The 15,810-nt window shown below is 39.5% G+C and overlaps 1 protein-coding gene across 1 annotated transcript in view; it reads left to right on the top strand.

The window, feature by feature from the left end:
• The first annotated feature begins 3,392 nt into the window (after positions 1-3,392).
• Positions 3,393-15,810, top strand: part of TSPAN8 (tetraspanin 8) — a 32,219-nt gene continuing 19,801 nt past the window's right edge. The window contains exon 1 of the mRNA XM_006732346.3: positions 3,393-3,803. Within this exon, the coding sequence (XP_006732409.1) occupies positions 3,744-3,803 (60 nt within the window). The 5' untranslated portion in view covers positions 3,393-3,743. The remainder of the gene's footprint in view (positions 3,804-15,810) is intronic.

Genomic DNA, 15,810 nt, shown 5'->3' with positions numbered 1-15,810 from the left:
TCAGGAGATCAGGAGCATTTTCTGTGTGTTCATTGCCATATCCCCAGGGCTCAGAATATAGTAGGTGTTCAATAAGTATTTGTTGAATGAATGACTAAGAGGCAAGTTATCTGAATATGCTATCAAATTTATCTTTAAATAATAATAAAGAGCATCTGTTTATATTCACATTGTAGTGGGAAGATAACTTCCTCTTTATATTTTTGTTTCCAAAATCTAGTTACCCAATATATCTGTATGTATATTGTATACAATTTCCCATGAGGACTGGATTTTTATCTTGTTTTGGAAACTGCTGTATCTCCAGCATCTATATAGGACAGTGCCTAGAATATTGTATGCATTCAATACATTTGTTGAATGAATTATTGCGTATATCTTGTAGAGGGAAACATGATATCATGGTGAAAATGAACCTCCTTTCTATGTCTGCTTTCTCGTTCAAGTCCCAAATGTATGCCTGATTTGCTTGATGACCTAGAGAAAATGCTGCATTTTATAGAGGGTACCTGATGGTTTTATTCATGCCTTTTTTCCTACTCTGAACACAAGGAATCCCTCTCTCTTTTCTCCCTGCCAGTGTCCCCATATTGCTATCAAAACCTAGTTTACTATGACCGCCTTGTAGAGTATTTTCATGATTAACTGGATTTGAATCCTCATCTAGTGTTAGTTACCCTGTGCATTTACTATGAGTGACAACAATTGGCACAATGGCAGCATTAGGAAAACGTTATCTGATTTATTAGACTTTTCTTCAGCTCTTTTCTTCAGTTGTCATTTCTTGTGATAGCCTACCCTCCATTGCCTCTCATTCCTGGCCTGGCATTTCTCTGGGTCTAAGATATATTACTGACACTCTCCAGCCCCTCCCTACCTCTGCCCTGCCTCCCCCCACTGTTAAATACCTGATATAGAACAACTTCTCAAGATCTAAGGTGGTAACTGATTCATAATCATATTACATAACTCAAGACATAGTTGGTGCAAGTGGACAGAATACTGATCTGATCATCATGAGACCTCCTGTCTAGAGCTAAAGAGTTCTGCCATTAGCCAGTTTTGTGGACTTGGGCTACTCAATCTCTTTGGGCTTCACTTTTTTTTTTTTATGTGTAAAATGTGGATGTTTGTCTAGATCAGCCTTTCTATAAGTAAGTGCTGTAACACTGGTTCAAGGATCTGTCTTTCAAAAATACTTTCTGGGGTCACATTCATTTGGGAATTGCTATGTATTTAGAATAGAATATCAGCGGTTTAGGATTCTGACAAATCCTGAAATAAAGAAACTATTTTTCCTTATTTGGTAATTGATCTTTTGAGAGGGGCGAAGGGTAACATGTTGGTAGTTCCCTAGAACTCTGACATGGCACAGAGTCATAAAATCCCAGGATGTATTCTGGTCCTGTGAATCAATCTCATGCATATGGAGCCTAGGAGTAGAGGCCGCCCAGGGAGAGAGGAATGGGAGAAAGTTCTGGGAGGTGGGTAGAGGCTTGCCTACGCTGTGCTATCAGTGTCATTCTAAGAAGTCTGGAACGTATCCTGTAGGTGATAGGAAACCATCCTTAGATTGGTTTTTTAATCAGGGGAATTACATAGTCGATAAGTATTTGTGAAGAGAATTATGGAACGAAAAAGAAAATCCTGGAGTGTTAAGGCAGATGGAGGGGGAAGAGACTGGCAGGGAAACTAATTAAGATTCTGGTGGAATGAGAGATGATAACAGGTTGGATAATGACAGTAGTTAAACGAGAGATGGAGGAACCAGATTTGAAGGAAATTTAGGAGCTCAGCGGATTGTGAGAAGTGACTGGATACCGGGCAGGAAAGAAAGAGGAATACAAAGGGACTCCACATTATTAGCTTGGGTAAATGTTGTGTGATTATAAAATTTACTGGGATAGGAATTCAGAGGAGTGAACTGTTTCATATTGATTTCGAATTGGACTGTGAAATCTTCTATGAAAAGGAATTTTTCTATAAAACCCATCCATTGATTTTTGTGTTTCAGGGTTCCTTAACGATTTAACTAAATACCATATTTTTTTTAAAAAAATGTATTCTAAACTGAAATTTGGTAAGTACTCGATACATTCTTGTCCACAAAACAGCATTTTTATCTATATATTTCTTTTGATTTTTACCTCTAACTGATAATCATTTCTAGGACTTCAAATCCATTTGGTTTTTCACTCAATCAAAACCACTTTATTCTTTCAGCTTTGGATAATCCTATCCACATTAATATCTCAGTAGAAGTTTGTGAGATTATTTCCATTTTCTAGAGGAAACAACATAGAACACCAACAATTTTCATTATTTAAATATTAAGCCATTATTTTTGCACTAAACCTAAATTTGGCCTTCACACTAAATATGATTGATGCCAATACAATAAAAATACATTGTGTTTATAGTCAGAGAGTGGGATTGTTTCAAGAGCACCTTTGTATGTCAGTGAAAAGTAGAAAAATATTCTTTTAACTGACTCAGTTTCTTAGAGGTCCACGCTTGCTTATTGTATAGAACTTAACAAAGATTTTAAAGAATTATTTTCCCCAACCACATTTTGAAGTATAGGGTTCTTTTCTTTAGGGAGAAAAGAACTCTCTTTTAGACACAGGATGTAGAAACTAGCATAAGCCAAATTGTTTATACAAAAGCAGTCCACACCTCCCTGATTAGGTCAGAGAATTTTGCCTTTTACCTGCCACAGCTGCCTTCTATTAGCACTAGAAACAAATTGTACAATCTATGGTCACTGAACTATGACCACCTTCTCATTTTGAATTTTTTGTCTAAGAGGACCAGGAATCCAGAAACTGAATTGGTGGAGAGGAGCTGTTGCTGGATGTAACTTATCAGGGGAAGGGAAGTTCCGTGCCCGCCTTATCAATAAACGAGCTATCAACATGGCTACACATTATAAAATGAACACAATGAGGCCGTCAGAGAGTGGCTCCTGAGAATTTTATGTTTTTCCCCTTTACACTGTAAAGAAATAAAGATAAACGCTGAATGGTCTTGTAATAGGCAGGGCAGCCTCTCACTCCTCACTTCCCCTATCTATGCTGTATTCATAGCAGCTTCGTGGACTTATTTTGAAATAAATTTAGAAGCTTTGGAAGGCAGGTCCATGTCATGGTGGTTCCCACTACTCTGGGGTTCAGGATGAAAGGTGACAGGGAGTAAGCCTTCAGATTTTACACATTTCTAAACGCATTTTATTGCCCCTGGGAGAAATTTTGCATTGTTGACAACTCATTTTGCATTGAGACACAATGTCCCTTTATCTCAGAGCAAAACAGTCTTGCTTTCCCATAGTGGAAACGGAGGGCAGGGAAGTCAAGTTGTGGTTTCTGAAATCCAACAACCCAGTATCGCTGTGCCACTCTCTCTCCGATCCAGCGCCACTCCTTAACTTGATATCTGTTTACTTTAGAGGAGGCAGTTTTTAAGAAAGGATCATAAATATCCTGGCCCAGTGCCCCAGGAGCCATGACAAGCAAAAGAACATACTCGCCTAGTGATAGCCCTTGTGATATTTAAATGTGTGGTTAATTTTTTATCCACTTTAATAACTGGATTATTCCCCTCTACCCCTCCTTTGCTTTCAATTTCTGCTCCGAAGCCTTGGGCACAGAAATCTCTGCAGGCAAATTACTCCAGAGAATATTGCAGGACAGTCTTACAAGGAACAGTTCCATTCACGGCATTTGGATTCCTGATCTTTTTCTGACATGGCAGGTGTGAGTGGCTGTATAAAATATTCTATGTTTATCTTCAACTTCTTGTTCTGGGTAAGTGTTTTGTTTTTTTTCTAATTATCAATTTTAGGCAAGAAAGGGGACCTTGATACAAATACCATAAACGAGAACAGACTCTGCACTAGAGAAATAGGAGGAGGAGGAAAATGTATTTTCCATTTACTTGTTTGGATTTGTTTGTTCTTTTTTTGGTTATGTCAGTAATTGAAAATGAGCCAATGACTCAAGAAAGTGGACTTCAGGATCTGTGAGGATAAACATTTCATAAATGTTTTGATATTGTTGCAAAACAATCACAGAGGGAAAAAAATACCCCTTAATTAAAGGACAACTATTCTTAGTTGTATATCATGCAGGCCTCCCTAGTTTAAGGACTTTGTGGGAAAAATTTGGTCTGATTCCACCGGAGCCCAGCCCCTGAATCCTAATCTTTACATCTGGGTCTGAAACAGGTGAATGGTGGGGTGTCAGATGAGAAAGATGAGGAAAGGATCATTTTCAGAGACCCAAAGAAGAAACAGTGGGTCATAAAAAACTTGAGAGGGAAACAATACAATTATTTAATCATGGAAAAATGAAACTTAGTAAACTAGGTTTAAAAAGTTACTTATTTTGATGTGCCATCACCCCACCTCTTAATCAACAGGGTTGGTATTTTAGCAGGTCGTATGGGTTTTTTGAAAAGCCTATTGACATAAGACAGTAAATAAATTGATAAGTAGCATTAAATATTAGAAAATGGAAAAATAAGATATGGAAGGCAAAAGGTAAAAGGCAGGCTGGGATGTTGGACAATTGACATTATTTTCAGTAATATAGGGTGCAATTAAAGATTGTTCAGAAGTAAATCAGTAGAAATAGCCCAAAGTCCTTAAATGAAAAAATCATTTTGTATGCTGGATTTAAAAAATGGCTCCTGGGGGCGCCTGGGTGGCTCAGTCGTTAAGCATCTGTCTTGGGCTCAGGTCATGGTCCCAGGGTCCTGGGATCGAGCCCCACATCGGGCTCCCTGCTCGGCGGGAAGCCTGCTTCTCCCTCTCCCACTCCCCCTGCTTGTGTTCCTGCTCTCGGCTGTGGGCTGTCTCTCTCTCTGTCAAATAAATAAATAAATAAAATCTTTAAAAAAAAAAAGAAATGGCTTTTGCAGAATGGGCAGGAGAGAGTTCTGGTTTTGTTTTTTACCTGGTTACCTTAACCAGGCAGCTGGTATCTCTATGTTGGTAAACTTCTGTCCTGTTAAAACAAGGATGTACCTAATTAAGTTTAACTATAGGAATACAGTCTTGTTGTACAGAATGACTTTCCATTCAATGTCAGCAGCCCTAATGAGTACAGATGAAATATTGGTGAAGTAAATGAGTATGTAAATAAATAAAATAAAATAAAGAAGATCTGTCCCTTTACTTCCTCTTTTCCCTAGAAAAACAGGCTGCTTTTGCAAATATTAAGTATAGGTCATGAATATATGCCAGTTTTTTAAAGTTAGTCCTGATAAATTTCTTCGCTTGAAATATTTAAAATTGGGGGCGCCTGGGTGGCTCAGTCATTAGGTGTCTGCCTTTGGCCTGGGTCATGATCCCAGGGTCCTGGGATCGAGCCCCACATCGGGCTCCCGGCTCAGCGGGAAGCCTGCTTCTCCCTTTCCCACTCCCCCTGCTTGTGTTCCCTCTCTCGCTGTCTCTCTGTCAAATAAATAAATAAAAATATTTAAAAAAATATTTAAAATTCGTTAAACCTTGAGAGTAGAATGTAAACAAAGGAATGCCTATGTACTTTGATTGATTTTGTTTGTAGCTTTTTGTTATGGAGAATTTTGAACATTCACAGAATAGAAAAGGGTGATCAACCCCATCATTGAGCCCCAACAGTGAGGATATCAAGGCAATTCTGTGTGCATGCTCTCATTCACTTTCTCCACCCTATATCAATTTGAAGCAAACCCCAGATACATCATTTCATCTGTAAATATTTTAGCATATGTCTCTAAAAGAGAAGTAATTCTTTTTTAAAAATATAACCATAATGTCATTGTCACACTAAAAACTTAATAAGACTTCCTGAATTGATTATCAAATATCCACCTAGGGATATTTCAGAATCTAAATAAGGTTCACGCCTTGCTATTGGTTGATATATCCTGTATGTCAATTTTCATCTTTAGGTTCTCCTTCCATCCTCATCTCTTTTTTCCCCCCTTGAAATTTTATGTATTGATGTGTGTTGTCAGTCTTACCACATTTCCCACAGTCTGATGTTTGCTATTTGCACACCTGTGGTATAGTTTATCATGTTCCCCTGTCCTCCGTATTATCTCTAATCTAGTGATCACATTTGTCAGCTTGAAGAGATTCAGATTGTTTTTTTGGGGGGAGCACAACTACTTTAGAAGTGATATTGAGTTCTTTCATCAGGAGGCACATACTGTCTGACCGTGTCACTTTTTGTGATGTTAGTTGCCACTCAAGAACCTAAGAAACAGTCCATTAAGAGTTCCAAATTGGTGATATTCTATTTCCATCACCTTTTGTTCATGTATGAGCTGGAATACTTTAAATAAAGAGAAACCCAGCATTTATTGATTGGTTACCAGTAGTACCCAGTTTTTATTAAAAAAAAAAAAAGGCAGCATAAATGCTTCTTACTTTTTACTTAACTGATTTCAAAATGATGAGTTAATTTTCTGGTATCATGCAACAGTAATAAGCAAGCATTTCTTATCCTTTTCTTTGTTGATATGCAATTTATTTTATCTTTGGCCATTGGGGAGCATCTTCAAGTTGGCTCCTGAGTCCTTTTGACGTGATCTTAATAGCATAACTTCTTCCCCATTGGTATGACAAGATGTTCCAGGCTTATTTCCCTAGTTCCTGTTGTATAAAAACAGCATACAAAGTGCATTCACAAAGATTGTGAATACATTAGAAGTCAGTGTTTCATTAAGGAGCTACCCAGGAATTTGAAATCTGAATTTTAGGCTGAAATGACAAAGAGAGATTAGGCAAGGGGCATGTTATAGGTTCAGGATTATATATTTAAGATTAGAGATCTGTACCGTGCTGTACCCAGATATTGTCACTGCTTTCCCCGGATTCTCTGATTATTTTATGGTCCCCATTATCTCTTTGTTTTTCTGATAATGAAGACAAAGTCTTTCTGATGCATTAGATTTCAGTTAGATATTTCTAACTTCCCTGGGGTAAAAGGCCTTGTTCTTCCCATCCGCATATCAGTGTGACCTACAATCTCTATATGACACATCTCGAAATGGAGTCTTTGAATAAGAGCAATGGCGGTAAAGAACAGTGATGACTTCTCAGCCAACAGGTGACATCAATAGTTTTATTCAAAATTTAGACAGCAGGAGTCCCTGAGGTTAGGGAACCTCTGCTATTTCTACTCTCTCCTCTATCCCAACCCAGAGTTCTCCATTGGAATTTTATGATCCTTCATAGGAAATTAGCAATTTGTCACATTCCTAAAGTTTACTTAAGCAACGAGTTTAACAGTCCCACTGTTGTGGTTTCCTTATAGATATCCATGGCCTTATGTGTTCAAATACATTCTTTCCGGTGTAACTTGCAAAACTAAGCCTTTGCAAAGTTGGGCCAGATGTTGAAATATCTCTGAGATATGCATATGGTCATGTAAGCTAAACATAACAGTTTCTTTTGGGAGAGAACTTGAGATGTGTCACATAAATATGCAGCAATTTCCATTTGTCAGAATTAGCAATTGAAGAAAAACATGTGAAAGTGGAAATCGTTCTTAATCACCGAGGCTAGCGTTTGATGTGAGTCACAGTGAAATTGGAGGTTTCATACAGATGAAATATTGGTGAAGTAAATGAGTATGTAAATAAATAAAATTCCAGGTACAAAATCTATTCTCCAAGTCTTGTGTCAGAACAGATGAGCCGCCCGTTTCCTTATGCTCCTCTCAGATAGATTAGGCTGGGGAGTATTGCAGATGCTGGGGTATGGCAGTTGTTCTGGGTAAGCACTGGACACAGAGCCTTCCGCTGGCCCAGGGTTGCAGTGGAACCGCCCGGAGAGGCGAAGAGCTAGCTACCGAGAGGCCAGCCCCGTGGGAAGGAAGGAAAGCGGAGTGAGGTCACATGACTGATCCCAAATGCGGTAAGGCGAGAAGAAGGAGCCAGGTTGTAAAAGCCGAATGTATCAGCAACTGCAGGATGCCCGTGCCTGAAGCCCTCTGAAGAGAGCAGAAGGAAGTCAGAACTTGGAGAGAGAGTCCAGGAATCAGAATTTTGATGTTCCTCCTTGTATTTTATGCCGTGCCTGGGTCGCCTGGGTCGCCTGGGTGGCTGGGCCGAGAGCAATGAAGAGAGTCAAGGCAGACATAACTGAGATAGGGGAAGCTGAAAAAAAAATCAGGCCCAATGATACTTCATCTTGTCGGTTGATGAAATCTCCCAGGACAGAGACCTGACTATGACTGTAACGTGTGAACTTGATAAATACAGTGGTTTCCCTTCACTCTGCAGTCCGTGTGGAACTGTAACCATGACAAAAGGCATCTAAGCCCAGGGGTTGAGAGTTCAGGCTGAACCTCCACTCCTTCCTCACTAGCTGTGTGACCTTGGGGAAATGTGTTGATCTCTCTGTGCTTTAGAGTTCCTCATCTATAAAATTGGGGTAGTAGCAATATCTACTTCACAGAGTTGTTGGGAAGGTTAAATGAATTAAGGCATAGAAAAGAATTCAGAATAATGTTAAAGAAATGTTTAAGAAACAGACATTTCCACCAACATTGTATGACATTTTTATGAGACAAAAATATGAAACTACAGTGCATAGTGAGAAATCAGTTCCAATGTTGAATTCTGAAATAGAGGAGGAAATAAGATGGCAAGAAATATGATGGAGGCAGAAATTCTTCTAGCACAGATGAGGGGAATGGAAAGAAGGAAAGCGTATTTTGTAAGCAGACAGACTTGAGATCCAAATCCTGACTTCACTCCATATTGCTCTGTGGCCGGAAACATGTTCCTTGACTTTTCTGTGCCCCAGTCTCTGTATTTGTGAAATGAGGATGATAATTTTATCCAGCAGAGTTAATTATGAAGATGAAATAAAATACTTTCTGAGAGCCTATAACCAAGGACTCACATGCAATAATAGTTCAGTTAATGCAATTTCCCCCAATTCCAACCATCATATTGCTTTTTAGTTTAAAAGTATTAGAGTCCGGGGCGCCTGGGTGGCTCAGTTGGTTAAGCGACTGCCTTCGGCTCAGGTCATGATCCTGGAGCCCCTGGATGGAGTCCCGCATCGGGCTCCCTGCTCGGCAGGGAGTCTGCTTCGTCCTCTGACCCTATCCCCTCTCATGTGTTCTCTCTCTCTCATTCTCAATCTCTCAAATAAATAAATAAAATCTTTAAAAAAAAAAAAAAGTATTAGAGTCCGGGGTGGTAATATTTTATACGTAATTGGCTTTAAAAACTGAAATATAATTTTAGCCCTACTCCGGCCCTCCTCTGGCCTCATGGGTCAAGGAATCTGTGGGGCTAGAGAACTGTGTTCACCCTGAGCCTGGCCTCCACGCTGTGGGACTTGAGACCCCCAATTTCCCTGCCCAAATGGCTCCAAACCTGTTTCCAGGGTCTGCCCAGACACTTCTCCATGGTATGATCAAGGGGGCACTGTTTGCCGGAATGGGAGCAGGTTGGACCAGGGCTGGCTTGCAGGCTGACGGATCCACAGCCATTCCTGTTTTATCCCTCGGAGTTCAGGACAGAGCCTGGAGTGAGGGCCAGTGGGCAGGCTGGCTCTCCCCAGGCCTCCCCCTGCTGATAGCAGACTCCAGACTGGAAGGAGTCAGAGAATTCAAAAGCAAATCTTGTCCTCCAGGTCATTAAGTGGGCACATTTGTCAAGGTCGGATGATAGGAAACATTTTCTATATGTTTATTACCATGAATGATAACTTCTCAATATAGAGACCTGTAGTCTGTGGACTGTTTGTTCTTTGTGTCCTTGCCCCAGGCCCTGCAAATGTATGTACAGGTCTGCAGGTTGTACTTTTGACTCAAAGTGATAAAAACATTCCTGAATTTGCATCATTTTTTTTTTTTTTAATTTGAGAGAGCGAGAGGGCACGAGTGGGGGAAGGGGCAGAGGGAGAAGGAGAAGCAGACTCCCCACTGAACAAAGAGCTGGACATGGGGCTCCATCCCAGGACCTTGAGATCATGACCTGAGCCGAAGGCAGATGCTGAATCGACTGAGTCACCCAGGCGCCCCCTGAATTTGCATCCATTTTATGATTCAGAAACATTAGGATGCTAATCAAATGCTGAACATCCAACTCTCTTTCCCTAATTTGAAGTTATGTACATTTTAGTGATTTTATACTTTAGTGCAGCAAAGATAACCTGAAGCACATTTACCCAGACCCTATTTATGTCAGAAAGAAATGTGGTTGATTTCTTTCTCCTAAATTTAGAGCTACTTAAAATTAGAATTTGCAGCAGTTGTACTGGGTGTTTGGCTTACTTACTGGGTTCAGAAGAGACACATGAAGGCAACTATAGAGACACTTCGCTGTGTGCTTACCACTCACTGATACAGCAAGTAATCAGTCATTTGGGGCTGAAAAACCATGAGGGCAGAGCCTGCTGAGAATTGAAGTTTTTAATTAACTCCACTGGTGTAGAGCATCAGAAAAGCAGATAGTGTGTGAGTGCTAGGAGGCCAGGTCAGTAAATCAGCTGCATTAGGCCATACCTGTAGAGAGAAGGCCCAGCAAGCTCTCCTCCAACAGGTCTGAGAATCACCGTCACGTCATTGAGTGAGGCAAAGTGCAAACCCTACTCTCCATGAATACATCAGAATGGGTCTCATCTTATTCAAGGACGAATAAGAGAAAATCCAGCCTAAGTCCTAATAAAGACTGCTGAACAGTGACAGGGAATGTCACTCTGAAACCTCAGAGGACAAGCACACATCCCTGAAAGAAACATTCCAACATCATGGAGCAAGGATCTGGGAATTGGCATCCGCAGTGCAATGGCAGAAAACAACTCCCTACGAAACAGAGGATGGAGACCGGGAGAGAAGAAAAAGCTAACTGGAAAAGCACAGAATGGGATGAAAAGAAAAATGGGTAAACTAAAGAAGTACCTCATATAAACCAGAAACCAAATGATAGAGTTAAAATCCACTCCAGAAACATTAAATGGAGACCGTGAGATAGAATCCCAAATTGAGAAAACCTCCCAGAGGAAAATCAAAAAGAGATAAGTGAGGTGGAAGAAGGTAGAGCAGAGAATGGAAAACCAGAACAATTTGTATTCCTGAAGAAGACACAATAAATGGAAAAAAAAAAAAAAAGATAATTTAGTATAAAAAACAATTCTCACAGGCAACAATGGCGTGCTCTGCTTCATCTTACCACAATGCCATGGAACTAGACTTTCAAATAAATGTTTATTAAAAAAAGAAACTTGAAAATCAACAACAGTAGTACGGTCCTAAATTGTTAGGGCTCTTGGAATCCTTCCTTCCTGCATTCATGGCCAGAGGTGTGGTGGGGTTACCATAAAAACAAATCTTGGAGTTATCCAGGTTATGCATTTGGATATTTTCTTATTCTTTTATTTTTTATTATTTTTTTATTTTTTATTTTTTTAAAGATTTTATTTATTTATTTGACAGAGAGACACAGTGAGAGAGGGAACACAAGCAGGGGGAGCGGGAGAGGGAGAAGCAGGCTCTCCACGGAGCAGGGAGCCCGATGCGGGGCTCGATCCCAAGACCCTGGGACCATGACCTGAGCCGAAGGCAGACGCTTAACGACTGAGCCACCCAGGTGCCCCTTATTCTTTTACAACCTTTCAGGAGCAGTACAGGAAACTTTCCCTTAAGCTTATCCAAAAAGTGTCCATTCTGGGCCAATAATGATAGAGCTCATGATCCACACTTCCCCCTAGCAGAGTGCTACGCACTTTCTTCCATTTTCAACATCCTTCAAATACACCGTGATAAAATCAAAGGATAGAATTGAGAGGGAGGGAGTAGGGATGATTGGCGGACGCCGTATCCAAGAAGAGGACAAATCAGCTGGTTCTATACCTTTTATCTTTGCTCTAGATGGTGCTTCCCTTTTTCTTCCTGACACTTTATAGTTGTCAACTTGTGCCCTGTCTTAGACTGCTTGGGCTGCCCTAACAAAATACCCTGGGCTTGGTGGGTTAAACAACAGAAATTTATTTTCTCCTAGTTCTGGAGGCTAGAAGTCCAAGATCAAGGCACCAGTCGATTTGGTTTCTGGTGAGAGCTCTCTTCCTGGCTTGCAGATGGTTGTCTTCTTGCTGTGTCCTCACATGGTTTTTGTTCCATGCATTGTGCAGAGAGAGAGAGATCTCTTCCTCTGTTATAAGGTCATCAATCATATTGGATTAGGACCCCACCCTGATGGCCTCATTTAATCTTAATTACCTCCTAAAAGCCCAAACTCAAAATACAAACTGCAGGTGGGGCTTTGATTTGTAAATTTAGTGGGGATGTAATTCAGTCCATAGCATGCTCATAAGCAAACATCAAAATTATTGCCTAATTTTTTAGAATGTTGGCTCAGACCAACTGCATCCTAATTCCATAAAAAGAAAGATATAGGAGCTGACTGATAACCACAATGACTGCCTTCAAGGAGGAACCGGAAGGTAGGCCTTGGGGACAGTAGGCCAGGTCAGTTCTGCAGTGTCCACTGTCTGCTGAGTTGGTGGCCCAAAGTATCAACTCATTTCCTTTTACAACCTGGTCAACAGAAAGTAGGACAGAGCTAGATACTTATATCTTAATTTATACTCTCAATTATTTAAACAGTATAAGTAGGCTGGGCGACAAGGACCTAAAGCCAAACTGGAAAAGGGCTCTGAGAACCATTATGATAGCCAGTCTGGTAACAGTTGGGATAAAATAGGTTAATATCAATCATGACTCTAGAATTATTATTCTAGATAGAAAATCCATTTACTTTTAAAGTCAGTATAACATTTAATAATTTAAATTAAGACTGATTTTTATACTAAATTCTTCATTAAGATGAGAATGGCATATTCTAAACATGCATTTCTTTTGTTTTTAAGATGAAGTTGGAAGAAAAGATAGATAGGGATTGAAATGAGAGTTTATCCAACTTGAAAATTTCTAAGAAAATTTAGCGAATTGTAAAGATTGAAATTGGACAAAATATTCTTGACTTCTAAAATAATTGGATATTCTTTATTTTTTTTCCCTTTCTTTCTTTCTTTCTTTCTTTCTTTCTTTCTTTCTTTCTTTCTTTCTTCCTTCCTTCCTTCCTTCCTTCCTTCCTTCCTTCCTTCCTTCCTTCCGTTTTTAGAGAGAAAGAGAGCATGTGAGCAGGGTGAGCTGAAATCAAGAGTCGGGACGCTTAACCAACTGAGCCACCCAGGCGCCCTTCTTTCTTTTTCTTTTTAAAAATTAATTTTTAATTACTAAAAATAATTTTAAAATAAATTGAATTTTTCTAGAGCAGTTTTAAGTGTACAGCCAAATGGAGAAGAAGGTACAGAAATTTCCCATATACCCTACCCCCACACATGCATTGCTTATCCTGTTATCTCTATCACTCACCAGAGCAGTACATGTATTTCAACTGATGAACCTCCATTGACATATCATAACCACCCAAAGACCATAGTTTTCATTAGGTTTCACTCTTGGTTTTGTACATTCTATGGGTTTGGACACATGTATAATGACATTGACATGTATCCAGAATTATAATATTGTATAGAGTATTTTCACTGCCTAAAAATCGTCTGTGCTCTATCTATTCATTCTGTATCCCCTCTGGCAACCCCCAATCTTTTAAGATCTAAAACTAATCCATAGTTTGGCCTCTTCCAGATTGTCATTGAGTCATAATCATACAGTATGTAGGCTTTTCAGATTGGCTTCTTTTACTTAGTAATATGCATTTAAGGTTCTTCCATGTCTTTTCATGGTGTGATAGCTCATTTTTTTTTTTAGTGCTGAATAACGTTCCCTTGTCTAGATGTACCATAGTTTATTTATCCATCCATTCACCTACTGGAGGAAATCTTGGCTGCTTCCAAGTTTTAGCAATTGTGAATAAAGCTGCTATAAATATCCTTGTGCAGGTTTTGTGTGGACATAAATTTAGATAAATACCAAGGAGCATGATTGGTGGACGATAGGGTAAGAGTATGTTGGGTTTTGTAAGAAACTGCCAAACTGTCTTTGAAAGTGGCTGTACCATTTTGCATTTCTATCAGCACTGAATGAGAGTTCCTGTTGCTCCACATCCTTGTCAGCATTTGGGGTTGTCAGTGTTTCAGATTTTGGCCATTTCGATAGGTGTGTAATAGTGTGTTGTGGTTTTGATACTCCTTCTTTTAAAGTTAGTGTTACAGATGACATTGGTGGCTGAGAAGACTAAAAGTTACCATTTGAAGGGAAAATATGGTTGATTTCATTGAAGTCAATGAAATATGACTTTGAAGTCAATGAAATATGACTTTGAAGTCAATGAAATCAATGACTTGATATCTGAAAGGATTGAAAAGTTAAACTAAAGCACACAGAGATGAACAAAAAAGTTAAGGGTTTAAAAAACCACAGCCTTAGTCTCTAGGAGTTTCTACAGTTTTCTCACTGATAGTCTCATAAATAAATATCGGATGAGGATAATAATCATAATAGCTATTTGGATAATTAGTGCTATGTTCAGTTAAAGCTAAAAGCCAGAGCTACTATTAAGATAATCAATGTAAATATACTTGAGAAGAAAAAGAAAATACCAGTGAACAAATGAAATAACAAACAAAAATCCAACTGCTGTAAATTCTGAAAATCTCTGGGGGTCTCATTATCATTCAACATAAATCCTTACAGACTTATTTATTAACACAGAACTACTAAAATGAGCATTTATCTCCATCTGCAAGTGAAATTAGGATTTAGTGGAAAGGGGGAGAAAAACTGAGGGTTTTCAGGCTCTAAAGCTGTCTTTACAATGGTTTGTATTTTATGGTGTATGCCAGTGTGTGCTTATAAGATAATTAAATTGTGTAGGTTATTTTGGTGATTTGAGAAAAAGCTTTGGTTTTCCATTGCCTTTGTTATTTTGTAAGAGTTGAAGCATGTTGAGGGGCAGGATTGGATTAGGAGTGGTGCTGGATTTTCATGACGGGACTGTTATCTCTCGGGGTTCTAGCTCCTTTACCTGAGATGAAGGGTTTGAACCTAGATGACTTTTTTGAAATCTTTTAGGCAACACGGATATTCTCTGATTTTTCAGCTGCTCATGGTACTCCCTATTCCTTAAAAGCCTTTGACTCTACATGCACGGCAGACTTAATGAGAAGCCGTTAAAAGTGAGCCGGCCGTTTTTGTTTTTTTTTTTAAAGATTTTATTTATTTGAGAGAGAGAGAGCAAGTGCATGAGCAGGGGGAGGGGCAGAGGGAGAAGCAGGCTTCCCGCGGAGCAGGGAGCCGGATGTGGGGCTCGATCCCAGGACCCTGGGACCATGACCTGAGCCGAAGGCAGACGCTTAACGACTGAGCCACCCAGGCGCCCCTGAGCCGGCCGTTTTGAGATGGCAGGCATATCGCTCAACCAAGCACAACAGCAATGATACGATAAGGTCAGCGAGCTTCCGAGGACTCAGGAATTTCTCTGTCAGAGCACCCCATGGCCGGAACAGTCTAGAAAATCTTGCAAGGGCTGCTGTGTCTGCTGTTATCAAACTTGTTCTCAACATCTCTCTTTAATAATAGATCTTTTATTTTTTTTTTTTTGAGGCTATAACATATATATGTCTGAAATGAAACAAAACAAAATCAAATCTTGAAAGACAAGGGTTTTCCTTACACAAAAGTAAAATGTGTTTCACATTTTATGTGCTGGACTTGGTCCAAATTAAATAATCTGGGAAAGTCATTAAATGCATTTAAGAGTTTAAATACTGTTGCCCATTGTTCCTCCTCTCTGGGTAAGCTTTACGACCTAAAAGAGCTTATTTTTAAAAGAGTTTAT

The sequence above is a fragment of the Leptonychotes weddellii genome, chromosome 5, assembly GCF_054177405.1.
Source record: "Leptonychotes weddellii isolate Sample4059 chromosome 5, ASM5417740v2, whole genome shotgun sequence".
In the NCBI taxonomy this organism is placed as follows: Eukaryota; Metazoa; Chordata; class Mammalia; order Carnivora; family Phocidae; genus Leptonychotes; species Leptonychotes weddellii.
The sequence above is the reverse complement of the archived record's forward strand: the minus strand, read 5'-3'. Positions and strand labels throughout refer to the sequence as shown.